Genomic DNA, 22,052 nt, shown 5'->3' on the forward strand with positions numbered 1-22,052 from the left:
CTCCCCTCAACCCCCACCCTTTCCCCCACAGCCCCCTCCTCCCCTTCCCCCCACTCCGGGAAGGAAGGATACTCCAGCACTCCAACCCCCCCCCTCATCCCCATGCTCTAACCCCCCTTCCCCTCCTTTCCCCCTCCCCTCATACCCATCCTCTCCCCACCTCCCCCCCTTGGGGGAACGGGCGGTGCTGAAATATTGCGTTGGGGAGCAGACTTGGGGTCTGCACTTGGTCTAGTCTATTCCTAAATCTTTGAAACTAGAATGTTTATTTTACAACATCCAAAATATTTTGTACAGCTAACCTTAGAGTTTTGACTCTCTGTGTCTCTCCTTCTGAAAATCCTAGTTAGTGTGTGGCTGAATACCATAGACCTCCATGGGCATCTTAGCATAGCACCTGCAATGGCAACCATTGCAACTTGCCTTTTCTTCATACAAATGAGTTAAAGATCATAGACCACAATTTCTGTGCTGACCCCAATGCCAAATTAAACCCCATCTGCCTCCAGATGATCCATAGCCCTCCATTCCCGACATGTTCATGTGCCTGTCAAAAAATCTCTGAAACATTACTATTGTACCTGTCTCCACCATTACTCCTGGCAGTGCGTTCTGGTCATCTACCGCTTCGTGTAAGACTTTGTCCCACACGTCTCCTTTAAACTTATTCTCTCTCACCATAAAATTATGCCTTATAGTCGGTATGTTGCAAAACTTACCTTCAGCGGTGCTGCAGTTCTGTCACTGCCCGTGTGCGCGACTTTGGCGCCTTTTAGAGGGGGGGCGGGTTTAAAACGCGATTTTCTCTAGGCTATTGAAATCGAGGTTGTTCAGCCTGCTTACTTGCTGACGAAATATCGCTGCTAAATTCGTTCGCTGCAGCTATTTTTAAACTAAATTGGGTTATTTAATTGTTATAGCAGATTAAAAATCATCCTCTAAAGCCGCGAACGCCGACAACAGGACGATCTTATGTAGGGGACAGGGCAAGGTAGGTTGTTTATTTTTACATTAAAAAGTGCTTCTTAAAATCCCTTTATTCAAAATTTAAGTTGCGAGTACGTGACTTGGGGGCCCATTCAAACCCGCAGTATCTTTCATGCCACATATGGGCTTCAAATCCACTGCAATGGCAACGTTCCAAACCATCGCGTTCCAGAAAAACCCACTCACAAACTGATTTAAATGGCCATTAATTTACAGCAATTGAACACTAAATCCCTTCCATTTGGCCTATAAATTAATGTCAATGAGATTTAAAAATCATGTTTTAGTGTGAATTCTTGCGTGAATGTTCTTTGGACACTTAGGCTATTTAAAAATGTTAATCTTTTCTTAAGAAATGGATAGATGTTTAGATCTAGTCATTGAATTTTGGAATTAGCTACAATTGGGTAACTAACTAATTATATGCTTTAATTTCAGGTCATCCAAGTAAGATTGTTTAATATTTGTTTCAGAATGCTTCAATCTACAATAACTGAAAATGTCTTTCAGTTCTCTTAATTTTTAATAAAGTTATGGCCATTTCACTGTCCTTGATCACAACTTTTGTGTTAAGCCAATGGAAAATCAATAGGGAAAAAGATGCTAATTTCCGAGTATGAAAATGGCCATAACTTTTTTAATACTTGAGATATGAAAGTGAATTAGGTGTCAAATTAAACTTATTTTTATGCTTTACCTGATGGGATAAATTGCAGACTTGATTTTTTAAATCTCATAATTTTGTAACATTGCTACTTATAGTATTTGACATTTCTCCCCTGCAAAACAGACTATCTACCCGATACACGCCTATCATAATGTTATAAACTTCTATCAGGTCTCTCCTCAGCCTCCTGCACTCCAAAGAAAACAATACAAGTTCAAAGATTGAAATCCGAACAAGTCCCGAACCAAAACGTCATCTACATATGTTCTCCAGAGGTGCTGCCTGACCCACTGAGTTACTCCAGTACTTTGTGTCCTTTCAAGTTTCTTCAAATCTCTCCTTTTAGCCTTTATACCCAAAACAGAATGAAGGTGGAAAATTAGATCAATTAACCATAACCTTCATTCTGAGACCAGCAATCATCCTGCTCTCTCAATACAGCAGGTGATTTCTTGGATTTGAATAAAATCACATTCCATGCAGTTTATGCCTTAGTTTTTAACTGAAGAGTGGTCATTATTCTAACCACAGGCACACTTTGATATTAACTGCAGAAAAAATCCAACTCTTTAGCAAAGGGGATAACATCAGCAAATAGTCTCCAATGTGTCCATAAAGCCAGGTAATTAGTTTTTAAATCATTGTAAAAAAATTATTTTGTAAGGCAGCCCCAGACTAAATAGGCCAGTGATCGCAGTATGTTTGAAGTTGTGTATGTTGCCTGGTATTTCACACTACTGTTTCATAGAACTATCTCATACCCCTTCAATTGTTTATAAATAGTACTTTCCTTTGAAAAAAGAATGATTTAATTTTGCTGTAAATATCCATGACATTATTTAGAGAACACATAACTTTATGCAAACATATACTGATCTAAAGCATTGCAACAAGCTGAGGGACAGTGTTCACATAATTGCTGCTCATTCCTGGCACCCGTTTCATAATACTACTGAGATTAGGTTTGTAAATTTTGTATTGACATCTGAAGCAAATGCACCAGTCATTGTAAGATGCTACAAAAATTATTATTTCTTCCAGTTTTCCTTCTAATTTTCTTCATGTGACTCCTCTTCTGAAATCATTAAATCATGCACTAGTAGTGTCAGAAAAGAGTAATATTCATCTGTCGTTACACAAAAAAGCTGGAGAAACTCAGCGGGTGCAGCAGCATCTATGGAGCGAAGGAAATAGGCAACGTTTCGGGCCGAAACCCTTCTTCAGTCTGAGTTTCTCCAGCTTTTTTGTGTAACCTTCGATTCTCCAGCATCTGCAGTTCCCTCTTAAACAATAATCATCTGTCGTTTTGCTTAAGGGTTTATTTTACAGTTTTAGCCTGAAGAGGAGTAGAATACATATTGAAACAATTCAAAATACTGGAGAAAACAATTTTACCAAGAACCCAAGATTACGGAACTAATATACTGCTTTGTATTTCCTGATGCTCTCCAACAAAAGTGGAAATAAAATTCATAAAAGCTGAACACTAGTTATTTTTAACAACTTCCTCACCAGAAGGTCACAACAGCTGTGAGACTACCACCACTTGGGGACACCATTTCACTACAAATGGCAGCCACACCTGTTGATGGTATTATCTTACAGTACTAAAGAGGGGTTATTAAAAAGCCAGAGAAACTCAAATATTATTTTGATTGTCTTACAGACTGTAGCCATAATCCAACCGCTATAAATTCAAACCTTAGCAGTTCAAAAAACAGTATTCAAAATACTGTTGACGGGAAATAAACTCAATGAAAATCTTAGGACTGAAGTCTAAAGAAGGGTATCAGTCTGAAGAAGCATCTCGACCCGAAAAGCCACCTATTCACACTTTCCAGAGATGCCACTTGACCTGCTGAATTACTCTAGCACTTGTGTATTAACCAGCATCAGCAGTTCCTGGTTTCTACATTTTGATTGCTCCACTGCGAAATCTCAAGGTTTGCCTGGGTCTGAAAAAGTGTCTCGACCTGACACATCACCTATCCATGTTCTCCAGAGATGCTGTCTAACCTGCTGAGATACTCCAGTACTTTGTGTCCCTTTGTGTATTAACCAGCATCTTTAGTTCCTTGCTTCTGCTCAATAAAAGTCTTTACAGCACAAGAATCCTCATTCTTTCATTCCAATTTAGGTTACCAATTTCTCAATCTGCCTTTTGAGATTCACAACGTTCACAATTCATAGCAAAGTGATTTTTTTTTTTTTTTAAACAGCAGAAGTGTTCCATGAATGTAAAATTGATGTGATCCATGATAAGTATTCAATAACATTATGCCAACAGAAAGCTCTGCACAATCTGCTATGCTTGCTTCTTGGTTATCTGAGCCAGAGAAAAATAAGAATTCTGCCTTTAAAAAAAGTATTTAAAATTAGTCAAAAGTTTAAAACTGAATATTTGAAGAACATTTTAAAAACATGTTAAAGGCCTTGACTTTGGGTGGAGGAATGATGAGTAATTTCAATGCAAGCCCGGATAAAAATGAGAAAGGAACGAGACAAAGGTACTCACACAAAACATTTTTCCTAAACAACTGTTTCCATTAGAGTTTAGACTTCAGTGATTACAGCACAGAAACAGGCCCTTCGGCCCCGACCGGCAATCACCATGTACACTAGCACGATCTTACACACTATGAACAATTGACAGACGTCAATTCAATTACAAACCTGTACATCTTTGGAGGAGGAAACGGGGCACCCAGATAAAACCCATGCGATCACAGGGCGCACATACAAACTCCTTACAGATATCACCTGTTGTAAGGATTGAACGCAGGTACCCGGATCTGCAAGGCAATAACTCTACCACTTCCCCGCCCCACTGTTTCCTTCCACGCAACATAATGAGATCAACAAATTTAAAAGTAATAGCAATATAGCTGCTTATATGAAAACAATAACTTAACTATAAGTGGGGTTAACCGAAATAGGAGGTAAATCATTTTCAGTATCCAGTACAGGGTACCTGCATACAGGTTATTAAATTTGCATTTACTACTTTGCAATAGACATATCAGAATCTCCCATTTACCTACTCAATTAAATAAGAACTACTTTCAAGAAACGGATTTGTTTTTATATTTCCATTCACCCCAGTTTCAAATGTAAATTTGTCTAAATTTGATTCAGATCTGAAGCCTCATTTGGTAAAGGAGTCAAATTGCATCACCAATTTATATATAATTAAATATTATTGATATATTTTAATCTTTGTTTTGGTAATACATATTGAATAAAATTAAATATATAGAAATAATTTAATTTAACAACATTATTAAAAGCACCATGTGGAAATGCTGTCATTTGTGTTCCTCTAATATTCTCAAACGAGCCAGTTGTTCATTAAAATCATAACAGCTGATCTGGTCCCAGGCTGCTCTTAAATTATCGTCTAGAAAGTAAATACAAATGCTATGGGCTGATTCAACTTTCTCTGGGTGAAAGTTTTAATGCCTTTTATCAGGATACATTATTTATGTGAATACTGTCTTCATTATGGTTGAAATCTATAACATATGATGTAGGCAAATGTGGTCATGTCTGATCATATTGTCGGACTACTTATATACAGTGCACCATGAATGGTAATAAAGTTCTGCGCAGACTTTATGCATATATAATTATTTTCAACTTCTTACACTTGCAACAATGAAAAAGTGGAGGAGTGTTTTCCTTACAAATTTGATGAATTAAAAGGCCTTGTGTTAGCCAACTTTCTAACTAAGTTAGAACATTGTGAGTTCAAATAAAAATCAAAAGAACAGTGCAAATTCTTGGCTAGCATTCAATGCTGATGCATTAAACCAAGACCTCATTTGTCCTTTACTGTGGATATAAGTAATGCCATGAAACTATTTCAAGAAAGAGCATGACAGTTTTTCCGTGTGTCCTAGCCAAGTTGAGCATCCATCTTTACAACAACACTGTTATTGCTCTATTCTACAGAACTCTTACAATTGCAATAGGCTTGATAGCAGATACATTTTATTAAGCTTGAGTATTTATGTCCGACTGATATATTTCAAAGCAACATTGTATTTAATGTTCTCACATTTAGTTCACTTATTACAAAAATGTTAGTTTAGTGTAGGTATAGCGGGCACAAAATCAGAATGCACAACAATTTGATTAAAGTAAGTAAGTAAACAGAAATTACGGAACAAAAGGACTACACAAAATAGGTGTGATCAGCAAAATGGGAACATGGTATGAATTCAAGACAGGTAGTGGTGTTGAAGATGTGAACCAATAAATAAACTGATGGAAGAACTCGATGGTAAAGCAACACCTGTGGAGGGAGGAAGGAATGGTTGAGGTTTTGGGTCACCACCCTACGTCAGTGCTGAGATTGTAGAGGGAAGATGGCCTGTAGGAAGTGCGGGAGGGGTGCGGCAGGGGCTGGTAGGTGATAGGTAGAACCAGGTGAGGGGGGGGGGGGGATGACGGATAGATTGAGCCAGTTACCAGGATTGGTGAGCTTGACTTGCAATGACAGATTGGATTGGCCCAGACATCTTTCCCTGGAGGGAGAGAGAGGGGGGGGGGGGGGGGGGGGGGGGGGGGGGGGGTTGCGGGTTGTGGGTCAATGAAATGAGCTGCCAGAGGAAAGGGTAGAGGCAGGTAAAATTACAATATTTCAGCATCTGCAGTCCTGTATCTCCATGTCTAAAGAGGACAGGGGGAGGGAGAGAGAGAGATCAATGGGTGCAGAAGTAGTGAATAGATAATGGCTGTACATCTTCGAGATCCTGGCTGGGATTGAACTGGGAGGCCTGAAATCAGAGCTGGAAACCACATGGGATATGATGTCAACATATAAAGTCTTGATGGGAATGGTGTCAAAGAGTAGTACAAACAATAGTGGGAGAAGAATGAGGGTAATTTACAGAACTACCCTCGAAGGGAAGAGAGGAACTTCTTTAAAGTCAGCATGCCTTGAAGAGAACTTTCAATGAAGTAGTAAAATGGAGACAAAAGAGGCTGCAGATGCTGAAATCTGGAGCAAAAACTGCCAGAAGAACTCAGCAGAGCAAGCAACATCTGTGGAAGACAGAGCAATGGTTGATATCTTTGGTTGTGACCCGGCAATGGCAGCATGCAAAAAAATAATTTCACTGTACAAGTATATGTGTGATAAGTGAACCAGGACTGAGAGTGTGGACGTAAGAGAGCCAAGATGTGTACTGACAGCTGGAGGCTGTTTTGCTTTACATAAATGACATCCATGAAAAGGTCGCAAGTACGAGCAGACTTTTTGCTGATGATTGTTTGCTGTACCGTCCAATTAAGTCAGCTGATGATGAAGATGCTCTCCAAAAGGATCTCGATACTATGGTTGAGTGGTCACAACAATGGGGCATGCAGTTCAACCCTTCCAAATGTGAAACTATGCGTGTCATCAGAAAGAGGAATCCAGGTGAAATATCTTACAATATACTTGGAGCCACCCTTGAAGAATCCAAACAAACCAAGTATCTTGGCATCAAATTGCAGAATGATCTGTGTTGGAATGGTCAGATTCATCATGCAACGGTGAAAGCAACAGGTGTCCTAAACTTTCTGAGGCGCAACTTTCATCATTGTTCATCTTCTGTCAAGGAGAAGCTATACTTCACCTTCGTTAGACCTCATTTGGACTACGCAATTGCAGCATGGGACCCATACACAAATAAAAACATTTCTTCCATCGAACGTGTCCAAAGACAGGCAGCTCGATTTGTTACTAACACCTATGAGAGAGAAACGAGTGTCACCAAACTTCTGAATTTTCTGGGGTGGAACCCTCTCCAAGACAGACGTGAAGCTCACCGTTTGACCTGTTTTTACAAAATGTTAAATAGTCAGCTCGACATAGACTACAAGACCTACACCAAACCCAAACCAATTAGGAGCAGACGAGGGCATTCGATCCAATTTGTGATCCCAGCTACAAAGACAGATGTGTACAGCAATTCGTTCTTCCCCCGCACAATTAAAGCATGGAATAATCTCCACCCAACTAGAGTTACCCAACCAGATGCAACTAAATTTAAAGTAGCTCTTTCTTCCCAATAACCCTTTCTGGCTTAAGCCCTCCCTTCACCACCTCCAGTTTAAATTCCATTTGGAATATTTTGGAGGACCAAGAAACCAAGAACCAAGAGGCCTGAAGCCTCATGAGGTGAAATCACCAATTTCAGGATCAACTGAGAACCTGGCAACATTTACAAAGTACCAGTCACAAAGTCAATAGCAGCAGGTAGGAACCTGGAGTATGACAAGCTGGGTCCAAAGGTCAAAAAGCAGCATTAAATTCCAATAGGGAAACATAACAAACTCAAAAAGTAAATCAATTCAGGAGCAGTAACTTTGATGGCATTACATTAGCAGTGGCGAGGGCTAATAATTTGCCAATTTTCCACAACTGTAGAAGCAAGCAGGCAAAATGACTGAACACTTTGAACAAACACACAGAGATAGCCCCAATAGTATACAAGCCAGAACCAGTAAGGCATGCACATTGTTTGTGTCAGTCTGAAGAAGGGTTTCGGCCCGAAACGTTGCCTATTTCCTTCGCTCCATAGATGCTGCTGCACCCGCTGAGTTTCTCCAGCTTTTCTGTGTAACCAGGCATGCACATTGGTTGATTAATCCAAATGAAACTTGAGCATATTAAGGATGGAGCTTTGGAAATACAAATGATTTGACACATAACATGACATAAATGTGGCTGAGAAAATGGCTAAAATGGTAGGTACAGAAAGTAAGTGTTGCATAAAAGTGTTAAGAAATGTCCATAATTGGCAGGGACTTAATATTTATGGTATTAGATTGCTGATGGAAATACGTCATAATTTTTAACTTTGATTGCTTCAGATCATTTTGAATAATGTTATGTGTTTATTTAAACAAAACTGAACAAGCATATAATTATGAACATTGCAAGATATTGCTACTCTATAACAATGAATGAAGTTACTAAAATTATTTCTTATCATTGTCAACATTTATAAGAGGCACCAGGATACCCATTTGATTTGGTCAACTGCAATCATGTGGGACTAATGCAATGTACCAAACTTCTGTCAATATCTGTGTCTGATCATTATTCCCCATAATAATAAAATGTATTTTCATTATACTTTAAAAATGTTTCTGAAATTTCATCCTTAGCTATGGATATAATTATTTTGACCATTTGTCAAATAAAATAAGACCAGGAAATCATTAATGACTTTAATTTGTGTTCATTAGCATAGCATAGCATCAAGCAAAGATAAAGATCTTGTTGCGTTTTTCTGAGACATTCTACCACTTTAATACTAATTGCAAAACAACGCTACTAGTTTCATATTCACCCATTACTAATAAAATCTGATTAGTTACACAGCAAATCCAACCAAACTTGTACTCAAGTAATGAATGGTTGATTGATCACTGAAGGTGGCAGAAGATCACCAAAATGACTGGCAGTTTAGGTCGCAGTCCATGGTAATGAATCTTGAAGCTTAAAGGACAAGAGCACACTCAAAGTTTCACACTTTAATTAGAGCACAAAATTCAATTTAAGTTTCTTCATAAGTTGTCAAGAATAAAGCAATATGACAAGACTAGTCCTGAATCTCTCCTGAATGTGCGTTACCTTTAGCTATTTGAAAGTCAAGGAACAAGCCGCAGCTGTGTGTCCAAATCCACTAAATGAAAGGGATTAAAACAGATGCTGCTCTCACACCTGACACTGGACCACCACACAGGGGGGAAAAAAACACTTGCTCGCAGCACCACATATTTTATATTCTAAAAAAGATTTAAATCGGTGAATGCAAAAGGATTAAAAAAAAAAACTATTAAGCATCTGCTGGGGCAGTGAGAGGGGAATGGCACTAACATTCCTTCACCTCCACCCCAAGGTACCAGAATCTCTTTGCACCTGGATTGGGAGTATTTTAGGTTAAGAAACAGGTGAAGACAATTTCATCAACTAAAGTAGTACATCATCATGCATAATGGTTATGCATATATAAATGTGTGTGTGTGTGTGTGTTAGATATATGCATGCACATTATTGCCCATAATTATGATGACATCATAATTATGTTCCAGTACCGTTAACAGACAGGAGGAAATGTTGGCTCATACTATGAGGTGGCCGTATAGGTATCCTTCTACATTAGCATGTTGTGGGTGGAGAATATAATTGGGTTCTAGTATTCCACGAGACACAACTGAAAGGTGACTGTTGCCTTTATTGATTGTAAATGGCAATGTTTCTAGACTCCAGCATATTCACAAATGAGTGATGAAGGCAGAGCCTGCCATAGTTATCCCGAGCCAAAACGCTAGCTGGTGTAGAGCGAACGTTGTATTGGGTGTTTGAGGTACAGCTCGATGGCTACTCTCGGATGAGTAAAAACGGCGTGGCATTCAACACAATTACAACTCTTTAATTCGCTTGAATAAAACTGAAATCCATATGCATTTTTATTATTTGAAAAGTAAGTAAAATGCTTCCGTTCAATTCTGGCACCGAAATTAGTATTTGCAGAAATAATAGTAATTAATCGGTTGCATTTTTTCATCGCGCGTGATTCTGCACAAGATAATAATTTGTCAAAAACGACATGATCTTGATTTTCTACGAAGCACAAAGCGCCATTGACTGATTCCATAGACTCGACCCCGCAGCTGACTAGTAGTATTCACAAGACATCACAAATGTTTTTTTTTTCTTTTAGAATGATAAATATTATCAATCACCCCAATCTTTAAAGAAAAATTCAGAATAATACAGACGCTCCATAACCGGATGACTGTTGTCAGACACACGTTGCTCAAGATTTTATTCTGCTGCATCAGATTTCCTGAAACCGTTTGTTTCATTGTTTAATGTTCACAAGCATGAATACTACAGACGAGTCGGCCTGACAGCGGTGACACCTACTCACGAATTACGATAGTAATACAGTGGAGAGACTGCTGCATGCAATAAGCAGGACAGAAACCACGTCTCCCTCCCATCCTCACAACACCTAACCTCTCCCCTAAATCATATCCCCCCCCCCTTACCTGTCTTGAAAAATGCCGCGATGTCACCATCGTTGACGCACTCGTCCGTCCCTTCTGCGGAATTCATCGTTCGCCCCCAATGCAGAAAATACAAAAGAATTACATCCACTTCAGCTACAGACTGAGCTCCATGTTCAGCGCTGGCTGTCAACTGTTGTTAGGTGGTGGTGTTTAGGAGAAAGCTGTGCTCGACCAAACGTCTCTGCATTTGTCCTCTATTGTTCAAAGGCGCCCTCCTCTCTCCGGCCGCAGCATCACAATACCAACAACAATAGGTTACACATGGGCTCGGCTCAATGCATTGCCACCGGTGACAGATCCTTCAGACCACAACTTGGAGCCACAGATAACCACTCTTGTCAAACAAGACGTGCATGAACAGCGAATAAACTATTTCAACGTAACTGCTGCAAAGCCCTCGATGGAAATTATCCCAATGACAAGGGGCCGGGAGGAGCCAGGAACACCGGCCGTCGGACGGTGTACATTTTACGGCGAGTCGGCTGGAGGAGTAGAAGAAAATGAACAGAAGCGAAGACCGCGGAGAGTCACCGAACAACAGCGAGGGTCGTCAGTGATGAGAAGAAAGCGGTCCCTTGTTTTAAGAAACTCTTACCTCACACTGAGAGCAATGGTGAAAATCCCCGAAACACAAATCAGTGGCTGGGATTTGCAGTCTGGTTGCGCCAAGGAGTGGCCACACTGCGCCTTCTAGCGTTTGTCGAGGCACTGAACCACATCCGATCCCTCTCGATTTGTGCATTGTAAAAACACAATTACGATCTGAGCAGCCTATAATTCAAATTAAATGTTATTTTACGCAAAATGGCGGAGGAGGGCTGCATACATTTAACCATGTACTAGAAATAAGAGTATTGATCAAGAAGAAGGCTGTTGACTATTGTATAACTTCATTAACATTGAAAACGGGTTTAAAGGGAAACCCAAATCATTGTGAGTTGTAATTTATTTAACGTGTTAATGAGATGCTGGAATAAGGCAGTCCCCGAGGATCCGGCCCCACCTGTTGTCCCCAAACACTTGGATTGTTGAGCCACAGCCCATCTGCTCAACATTAGTCCCCGCACGAATCGATTCAAGGATCATATGGAATCGGTACATCTAGATAGATCCAGGTTTCTCTGTGAGACAACGGTGCACCCTTTGGCGATTTAAAGAACGGGAAACACGACATGTGTCAACTGATGAACAATGATTTTTACTGTTTATTTTCAACATGCACAACCGTAAACCGAACACAATAAGCTTTTTTTATTACTCTCGTTAAAAATGTCGTTAGATCGCCGTCTGGGGTGCTTGATATAAATGTATCCAAGGTGTTTATGATCGAATCAATGGTCGGATTACGACATGGTGCATCGGGCAGAGAACCAGGGAAGTGACCACACTCAGGCTGCAAGATAAGGGCAGAACGTGGTCAGATCATTTATGCCGTAGCCGGGTTGCTAAGAAACGGTGTAGCGCAATAAAACAACAATAACCTGTAACATGGAAATCAGCGTGATACTTGAATTGTTATTTATCAGCTGTCGTTTAAATCAACGTCAGTAAAGGGCAGTCTAGACATTTACAGGTACTGGTTAACCTCTCCGTAGAAAATTAATGAATTAACAGTTTAAATATCTTGCGTTTTATCTAAACATTCATATTAGTAGTGATTCAATTTCGACCGAGTCCTCATACCGTCCTTTTAAACTCAGCCATTTCATCATTTTCTTTTCTCCTTTCCTTGGACAACGTTTGAACCTGACATACTGTTTTAGTAGCATTATTTGGTGACCATTCTTCAGGTGAGGATTTTAATAACCATTGACAGGTGACTCAATTACAAAGCATGCTCTGCAAAACTGGGTCCGGTTAGGCATGTAGACAATTTTCAGTAAAAGACAAAGTGTTGGAGTAACTCAGCAGGTCAGACAGCATCTCTGGAGAACACGGATTGATGGCATTTCAGGTTGGGACCCTTCTTCAGACAATTCTCAGCTTGAGTTCAAGTGCAGGACTATTCTTCTTTAGGCAGAATATTGGGATAGATGATGTCTTGCTTCCAATGCGGAACGCTTAGGATAGCCATGGCATCTCGTCTACCACATGGTCCTGGCAGAAAGATCTTGAGCCAATGGCCAAGCCCATTGCTCCACCACAAACAGCACTCTCATTATTTCACCCCCATCTCTGCACAGCTTACTTCTTGAAATTTATCATAGATCTTATGTTGTACTAACTTAGCTGGCTCAACACACCACACAACATATTTGTGGCCTGTCCCAATGCAAAAATGTTTTAATTTAGGCTATGCTTGTATCCAATGGTCATTTATTTGTCAGTGCCACGTGCTAGTCAGAGTAGCAATAGGAGGATATTGCAGATGAATACGTGGCCTGAAAAAATGGTGCAAGGGGGAGGGATTCAAATTTCTAGGGCATTGGAACCAGTTCTGGGGGAGGTGGGACTAGTACAAACAGAACGATCTGCACCTGGGCTGGAATGGAACCAATGTCCTTGGGGGAGTGTTTGCTAGTGCTGTCGGGGAGGATTAAAACTGATGTGGCAGGGGGATGGGAGCATGAACAGAGAGACAGAGGGGTGTAAAATGAGGGTAGAAGCAATAGGTAGCAAGGTGAAAAGTAAAAGTGGCAGGCAGACAAATCCAGGGCAAAAAATCAAAAAGGGCCACTTTTCAACATAATTGTATAAAGGGGTAAGAGTGTTGTAAAAACAAGCCTAAAGGCATTGTGTCTCAATGCAAGGAGCATTCATAATAAGGTGGATGAGTTGAATGTGCAGATAGTTATTAATGAATATGATATAGTTGGGATCACGGAGACATGGCTCCATGGTGACCAAGGCTGGGAGCTGAACATCCAGGGATATTCAATATTCAGGAGGGATAGACAGAACGGAAAAGGAGGTGGGGTAGCGTTGCTGGTTAGAGAGGAGATTAACACAATAGAAAGGAAGGACATTAGCTTGGAGGACGTGGAATCGATATGGGTAGAACTGCAAAACGCTAAAGGGCAGAAAACGCTAGTGGGAGTTCTGTACAGGCCACCTAACAGTAGTAGTGGAGTGGGGGATGGCATCAAACAGGAAATTAGAAATGCATGCGACAAAGGTAAAACAGTTATAATGGGTGACTTCAATCTACATATAGAATGGGTGAATCAAATTGGCAGGGGTGTTGAGGAAGAGGATTTCTTGGAATATATGCGGGATAGTTTTCTAAACCAACATGTTGAGGAACCAACGAGAGAGCAGGCTATTCTAGACTGGGTATTGAGTAATGAGGAAGGATTAGTTAGCAGTCTTGTTGTGCGTGTCCTCTTGGGCAAGAGTGACCATACTATGGTTGACCTTAATTGGATGGAGAGTGACATTGTTAATTCAGAAACTATGGTTCTGAACTTAAAGAAAGGTAACTGAGGGTATGAGACGTGAATTGGCCAAGATAGACTGGCAATTGATTCTTAAAGGGTTGACGGTGGATATGCAATGGAAGGCATTTAAAGTTGCATGGATGAACTACAACAATTGTTCATCCCAGTTTGACAAAAGAATAAATGAAGGAAGGTAGTACATCCGTGGATAACAAGGGAAATCAGGGATAGTATCAAAACAAAAGATGATGCATACAAATTAGCCAGAAAAAGCAGCCTACCAGAGGACTGGAAGAAATTCAGAGTCCAGAAACAGGTGAAATGATCATGGGGTACAAGGACATGGCAGACCAATTGAATAACTACTTTGGTTCTGTCTTCACTAAGGAAGACATAAATAATCTGCCAGAAATAGCTGGGGACCGGGGGTCAAATGAGATGGAGGAACTGAGTGAAATCCAGGTTAGTCGGGAAGTGGTGTTAGGTAAATTGAATGGATTAAAGGCCGATAATCCCCCAGGACCAGAGAGGCTGCATCCCAGAGAGCTAAGGAAGAAGCCCCAGAAATAGTGGATGCATTAGTGATAATGTTTCAAAACTATTTAGATTCTGGAGTCGTTCCTGAGGATTGGAGGGTAGCTAATGTAACCCCACTTTTTAAAAATGGAGGGAGAGAGAAAACGGGGAATTACAGACCAGTTAGTCTAACATCGGTAATGGGGAAAATGCTAGAGTCAGTTATTAAAGATGGGATGGAAGCACATTTGGAAAGTGGTGAAATCATTGGACAAAGTCAGCATGGATTTATGAAAGGTAAATCATGTCTGACGAATCTTATAGAATTTTTTGAGGATGTAACTAGTAGAGTGGTTAAGGGAGAACCAGTGGATGTGTTATATCTGGACTTTCAGAAGGTTTTCGACAAGGTCTCACATAAGAGATTAGTATGCAAACTTAAAGCACACAGTATTGGGGGTTCAGTATTGATGTGGATAGAGAACTGGCAGGCAGAGATAGGAAGCAAAGAGTAGGAGTAAACGGGTCCTTTTCAGAATGGATGGCAGTGACTAGTGGGGTACCGCAAGGCTCAGTGCTGGGACCCCAGCTATTTACAATATATATTAATGATTTGGACGAGGGAATTGAATGCAACATCTCCAAGTTTGTGGATGACACAAAGCTGTGGGGCAGTGTTAGCTGTGAGGAGGATGCTAGGAGGCTGCAAGGTGACTTGGATAGGTTGGGTGAGTGGGCAAATGTATGGCAGATGCAGTATAATGTGGATAAATATGAGGTTATCCAGTTTGGTGGCAAGAACAGGAAAGTATTATCTGAATGGTGGCCGATTAGGAAAAGGGGAGATGCAACGAGACCTGGGTGTCATGGTACACCAATCATTGAAAGTAGGCATGCAGGTGCAGCAGGCAGTGAAGAAAGCGACAGGTACGTTAGCATTCATAGCAAAAGGATTTGAGTATAGGAGCAGGGAGGTTCTACTGCAGTTGTACAGGGCTTTGGTGAGACCACACCTGGAGTATTGTGTACAGTTTTGGTCTCCTAATCTGAGGAAAGACATTCTTGCCATAGAGGGAGTACAGAGAAGGTTCACCAGACTGATTCCTGGGATGGCACGACTTTCATATGAAGAAAGACTGGATAGACTCGGCTTGTACTCGCTGGAATTTAAAAGATTGAGGGGGGATCTTACAGAAACTTACAAAATTCTTAAGGGGTTGGACAGGCTAGATGCAGGAAGATTGTTCCCGATGTTGGGGAAGTCCAGAACAAGTGGTCACAGTTTAAGCATAAGGGGGAAATATTTTAGGACTGAGATGAGAAAAACATTTTTCACACAGAGAGTGGTGAATTGTGGAATTTTCTGCCACAAAAGGTAGTTGAGGCCAGTTCATTGGCTATATTTAAGAGGGAGTTAGATGTGGCCCTTGTGGCTAAAGGGATCAGGGGGTATGGAGAGAAGGCAGGTACAGGAATCTTAGTTGGATGATCAGCCATGATCATATTGAATGGCGGTGCAGGCTTGAAGGGCCGAATGGCCCACTCCTGCACCTATTTTCTATGTTTCTATGTTTCTATTTGTAAAATTGCACTTGGTGCCTTAAATTTCAGATGTGGGTGAACACGTCTGTGGAAGTCTGCATCTGTATATCTTTCTCAGATGTATCAATTAGACGGCATACATTTGATTTGTATTTAAAGAAAGACAAGTAGCAGATTGGTCTGGAGGGATGACATTTTACTTCTGTCATCAAAAACACAAGAAACTTGTGGGTACAGTAACTCAGCGGGTTAAAGTAACTCAGCGGGTTAAAGTAACTCAGCACCTCTGGAGAACACATATACGTGTAGTTTTGGGTTGGGAACCTTCTTCAGACCGATTGTGGTTGGGGAGAGAAAGCTGGAAGAGGTAGTATCTCTGAGGAATGTGGATAGCTGACATTTCAGGTCAGGACCCTTCTTCAGATTGATTTGGGGGTGGGGGAGAAGAAAGCTGAAAGAGGGTTTAAAAGTAGCCAAATTATGTCTGTGTATGAGATGTCCATCTCATATCCATCTACTCAACATCAATATAAGCAAGAGTCAATTCAGTGACCACATGGAATCAGTGCATAAAGATTTTAACGTCCTTATTTAACACCAGAGTTGAACTAGATCAAAACTTTTACTAACAATTCATGCAGTTTCAATCAAGTGTCTTGTGGGCCTGCAATATTACGTTAATAATTTATAAGATGTTGGTTGGCATTGTTGGTAAACCCAGCATTTATTGTCCATTCCCAAATGCCCTCGTGAAGGGATAGTGAGCCTTCGGTTTCAGTGTGTTATGAAAGCAATTCAAAGGTGCTGTTAGATTGGGTTTGGGCTTTGTAAAACCCTGAAGTGTTTGATTTTCAATAATCACTAACATCTTTCATTGTAACGTAATGGTTCGAATGAAATTTTATTTTTAAAAAGCACTTAATCAAGGGAAGTAAATTGATATCAAACAGCATAAGGTGATACTTAGGGATTGATCAAAGAGAAAGATGGACAAAGTTAGGTGTGTCTCAAAGAAAATAATGAAAAAGAGGTGGAGGGGTTTTAGAAGGAATTCTAAAATTAAGGTCCTGACAATGAAATATTCAACTGCTAACACTGGACCAATTAATTTTAGCGATGCACAAGACTCCAGCATGAAAGGAGCAGGAAGTACTTTGAAAGATTATTGGGCTGTAGGAGATTAAAGAGATAGTGAAAAGGCAATCCAGTGAGATCAGAAAACAAGGGTGAGAACTATAAAATCAAGACATTAACATAGATCATCAACCGTAGATAATGCAGAAATGTTTGAGGTGAGAGTTTGGACATGGGCAGCAGAGTTTTGGACGACCTCATGTTTGCAGTGAGTAGATTGAGGGAGGAGTGCAAATGGAGTGTTAAATTTTGATGTAACAAAGGCTATGGTTTCCACAAGCAATGAGTTGTTACAGAGATGTAACATCTTAAAGATCAGATGGATACGAGTTCCAAAACTCCTCAGGATCAATACGATGGTTGTGATTTCATAAGCTAGGGTACTGTCTGATTCACCTCTACCCCACTGCGGACATTGGACTCTACAATTCTGAGAACCATGTCCTTCCCCTTTGTTCCACCAATTGTACTAGAGTTTGATTTGATGCTATTTATGTATAGTATTATCTGATCGGATTGGATAACATGCAAAATAAAGCTTTTCTCTGTACCTTGGTAAGCATGACAATAAGAAACCAAAACCTGGATGGTCTGCTTCAGTTTAAAATAGTAATAATGGAGATCAGTTTTGTAAAAGTTTTAAAGATTATGGTGTTATCTTATCAATTTTTAATTGAGTTTTAAAATCTCTGTTCACCTGGTATTGGATTTCAGACAAACAGGCTAACAGTTTAGTGCCAGTGAAGGGGTCGAAAACAAATGGTGGTATGGTACGCTGGATACTGTGCTGGTCGATCCTACAATACAAATACCCAAAATTCTAATCACACCATGGTAGATTAAAATTCAATTCATAATCTGGAGTATTAAACAAATTGTCAGATCATAAAAACCCAACTAAGTTTCACCAAGTCTGAGACATCAGTCATCATCCTTGTACAGCCTGGTTTATATACAAATACAGTTCCAATGTGTTTGACTCTTAAATGGCAAAGCAAACCATTCACTTGTACCATTCCCATCACTTTGAACTAGAACAAAGAACAAAAATAAAGTGACCAGTGGGAATTAACCCAGTCATTAACTCAGACATGGCAAAGTTGCTCCCAGATTAAACAATCTTGCAAAATCTTACCCAAAATATCTGATGATTCATGTCTGAATCTCAATATCAATGTCCATCTCCAAGTGGCTTGGTAGCACCATGAGTGGCTGAATTGTTCAAGTCTGTAAGGACAGCTGCCGGATTGTGACTTTGGCAGACAGTGAATGAACCCACACAATGAATAATTCCACTTGAACATGCCCTAAATAATCTGACTGATGCATTATCTATGACAGCATTAGAAGTAACCAATAGGGGCAAGTCCCATCTTCACACTGGGACATCCCCCTATGTATGAGTGGCACTGGATCATTTCCAGAACAGATCTTGATCAATTGGCCAAATGGGCTGAGGAATGTTTGATGCAATTTAATGCAGAAAATGAGGTGTTGCATATTGGGAAGTCTAACATGGGCAGGACCTACACAGTGAATGGTAGGGCTCTGGGTAGTGTTGTGGAGCAGGAGGGATCTAGGAGTGCAGGTGCATGGTTCGCTGAAGCTGGAGTCGCAGGTAGATCGGGTGGTCAAAAAGGCTTTTGGCACATTGCCCTTCATCAGCCAGAGTAGTGAGTATAGAAGTTGGAAGGTCATGTTGCAGTGGCATAAGATGTTGGAGAAGCCACATTTAGACTATAGTGTTCAGTTCTGGGCACCGTGTTATAGGAAAGATGTTGTCAAGCTGGAAAGGGTACAGAGATGATTTACGAGGATGTTGCCAGGACCAGAGGTCTGAGCTTTGGGCCAGAGGTTGAGTAGACTATTTCTTGGAGAGCAGGAGGATGAGGGGTGAACTTGGAGGTGTATAAGATCATGAGAGGAATAGATTCTGGTAGATGTACAGAGTCTCTTGTCCAGAGTAAGTGAATTGAGGACCAGAGAACATAGGTTTATGGTAAAGGGGAAAATATTTAATAGGAATCTGAGGGGCAATGTTTTCACACAAAGGGCAGTGGATGTATGGAACAAGCTGCCAGAAGAGGTAGTTGAGGCAAGAACTATCCCAACATTTAAGAAACAGTTAGACAGGTACATGGATTGGACAGGTTTGGAGGGATATGGGCCAAATGGGGAAAGGTGGGACGAGAGTAGCTGGGACATGTTGGCCGATGTGGGCAAGTTGGGCCAAAGGGCCGGTTTCCACAGTGTATAACTCCATGACTCTTGCTGGGATAGACTCAAAACATATACGTCCGCTCAAAACTGGGTGTCCATGAGGCATAATGGATCATCATCATCAGCAGCAGAAATGTACACAATCACAATCTGCAATCTCATGGTCTGGCTTATCCCTCTATCATTATCATCATGCCAAACCTGGTTGAATGAGACATGTGGAAGGGCATCAAACTGGGGTTTTCTAGTTGGTAGCTTTTAAACAATTCAAAATACTTTAGCAATTGAGGAGAATACAGGATTTCTGTTGATTCTTGCAATGTAATTCAGATTAGTCCAATATAGTTTAGTCTTTTAAAAATGTATCTTTGATGTCCAGCAAGAATCAGGAATTTTGAAATTCAAAGCCAAAACAAAATCCACTGTTCATTTCAAACACGACTTGACATTGTGGATATGGAACGGGTAATAGAGGTCCAGAACATGAAAGATCAAATTTTATCTTTCCATATCTGGTACTCAAATATAGATACTACTCTTATTTGGTTCATATTAGTATTTAGTTAATATTAAATATCAGTGAACACAAAATTATTGCACCAGAATCTTTACTAACCATCCAGCTTATTCCATCATATGCAAGCCAAAACTTGCCACAACACATTTCTTGGACAGAGTTCAATGATATTCTCTTTGAAGTCTTTGGAATACAAACATAGCAATCTCTTTTTACAGCCCATTGACTCTGATGAACTACAGGTATGCTGAAGATACAATAAAAGAGCGATACAAGATTATATGAAAGCTTAGCATTGGTGAGAGCTAAATACTTTGAAATGTACTGGCTATCCTATGCACAGTGTGTTTGTATAAACCTTAGTTTGCATCTTTAAAGTCCAGTGAATTTCCCTGAAAGAACTTCTAAGCGTTGTGGATAGTTCTCAGTATAGCCACTATTTTCTGCAAAACATGGTATAAGGTACCCTTAAGTGTCAGGCAAGTCAATTCATACAGCATGAAAATAGGCCCTTTGACCCAACTTCCCCATATTGGCCAAGTCTACACGAGTACCACTGCCCATGTTTAGCCCATATCCCTCCAAGCCTTTCCTATCCATGTACCTGTCAAAATGTATTTTAAATGGTGTTATAGTACCTGCCTCAACTACCTCCTCAGGCAGCTCTTTCCATATATCACCACCCCCTATGTGGAAAAAGTTCCCTTCAGGATACTATTAAATCTTCCCCTTCTCGCCTTAAACTTGTGCCCTCTGGTTCTTGGTCCTCTACTATGGGTAAAAGACTCTCCATTCATCCCATGTATTCCCCTAGTAATCTTATACACCTCTGTAGGACCAGCTCTCAGCCGCCTATACTCCAAGGAGGAAAGTTAGCCTGCCCAATCTCTCCTTGGCAACATCCTCACAAATCTTCTCTGCACTCTTTCCAACTTAACAACATCCTTCCTATAGTAGGTTTACCAAAAACAAAACAATATTCCAAATGCAGCCTCACCAACATCTTGTGCAATTGTAACATAGCCTCCCAACTTCTATACATAATACTCTAACTGATGAAGGACAATGTACCTAAAGTCTTCTTGACCGCCCAATCAGTCTTCAGATTGAAGGGTCTCGACCCAAAATGTCACCCATTCCTTCTCTCCAGAGATGCTACCTGTCCTGCAGAGTTACTCCGACATTTTGTGTCTATCTTTGATGTAAACCATCATCTGCAGTTCTCTCCTACACACTTTACCTGCATTCCTCAATCCCTCTGCTCCACAACAGTCCCCTGCCATTCACTGTGATGGTCCTGCCCTGGTTTAACTTCCCAAAACACAATACCTGGCACTTATCTGTAAGAAGTTCTATAAACCATTCCTCAACCTACTTGCCCAACTGATCTAGATTCTACAGTATTGTGTTAATAATGATCTTCACTATCTACAATACCACCCCCTTTATTGCTATCTGCAAATTTACTTATCATGCCTTGCACATTTTCATTCAAATCATATAAACCACAAACAGCAATGGGCCCAGCACAGAATCCTGAGACACACCACAAGTCAATGCCTCCAGTCCAAACAAAACAACCATTTACCATCAGCCTCCCATAAAGCCAATTCTCTACCCAGTCTGCGAACTCACGCTGGATTCCATGCAGTCTAACTATCCAGAGCAGCCTACCACACAGAACCATATCAAATGCCTCTCTGAAGTCCATATAGACAACATCTATGGCTTTGCCCTCATTGACCTATTTGGGTTACTTCTCCCAAAAAACGCCGTAGATTCATAAGAACTGATCTCACACAAACTGAACCATGCTGACTGCTCCTAATCAGTCCCTGTCTATCCAAATGCATATATACCTTGTTCTTCAGAATCCTCTCCAGTAATTTACCTACCACAGATGTTAGGCTCACTGGCCTATAGTGCCCAGCTTTTTTTTTTTTTTTTTTTTTTGCACCCTTCTTAAATGGAGCACACCCTTAACCACTCTTCAGTCCTCTGGCACCTCACCCATGACTAC

General features: G+C 40.5%; 2 protein-coding genes across 8 annotated transcripts in view; one reads left to right on the plus strand and one right to left on the minus strand.

Moving 5' to 3' along the window:
• The window catches only part of kalrna (kalirin RhoGEF kinase a), a 584,657-nt gene extending 573,072 nt beyond the window's left edge, over nucleotides 1-11,585 (minus strand). The window contains exon 1 of one of the 3 annotated variants that reach the window (XM_055638050.1): nucleotides 10,706-11,585. In XM_055638050.1, the coding sequence (XP_055494025.1) occupies nucleotides 10,706-10,772 (67 nt within the window). In that variant the 5' untranslated portion in view covers nucleotides 10,773-11,585. The remainder of the gene's footprint in view (nucleotides 1-10,705) is intronic. The other 2 variants (XM_055638045.1, XM_055638046.1) reach the window with 2 other exon arrangements.
• A 646-nt stretch (nucleotides 11,586-12,231) lies between these two features.
• Nucleotides 12,232-22,052, plus strand: part of LOC129698785 (ropporin-1-like) — a 38,681-nt gene continuing 28,860 nt past the window's right edge. Inside the window, exons 1-2 of one of the 5 annotated variants that reach the window (XM_055638055.1) lie at nucleotides 12,246-12,299; nucleotides 20,251-20,330. The gene's annotated coding sequence lies outside the window, so the exon portion shown is untranslated. Of the gene's footprint in view, nucleotides 12,300-12,330; nucleotides 12,517-19,299; nucleotides 20,331-22,052 lie in introns of those variants that run through there. The other 4 variants (XM_055638052.1, XM_055638051.1, XM_055638054.1 and 1 more) reach the window with 4 other exon arrangements.

Source organism: Leucoraja erinacea, chromosome 7 (assembly GCF_028641065.1).
Source record: "Leucoraja erinacea ecotype New England chromosome 7, Leri_hhj_1, whole genome shotgun sequence".
Classification (NCBI taxonomy): domain Eukaryota; kingdom Metazoa; phylum Chordata; class Chondrichthyes; order Rajiformes; family Rajidae; genus Leucoraja; species Leucoraja erinaceus.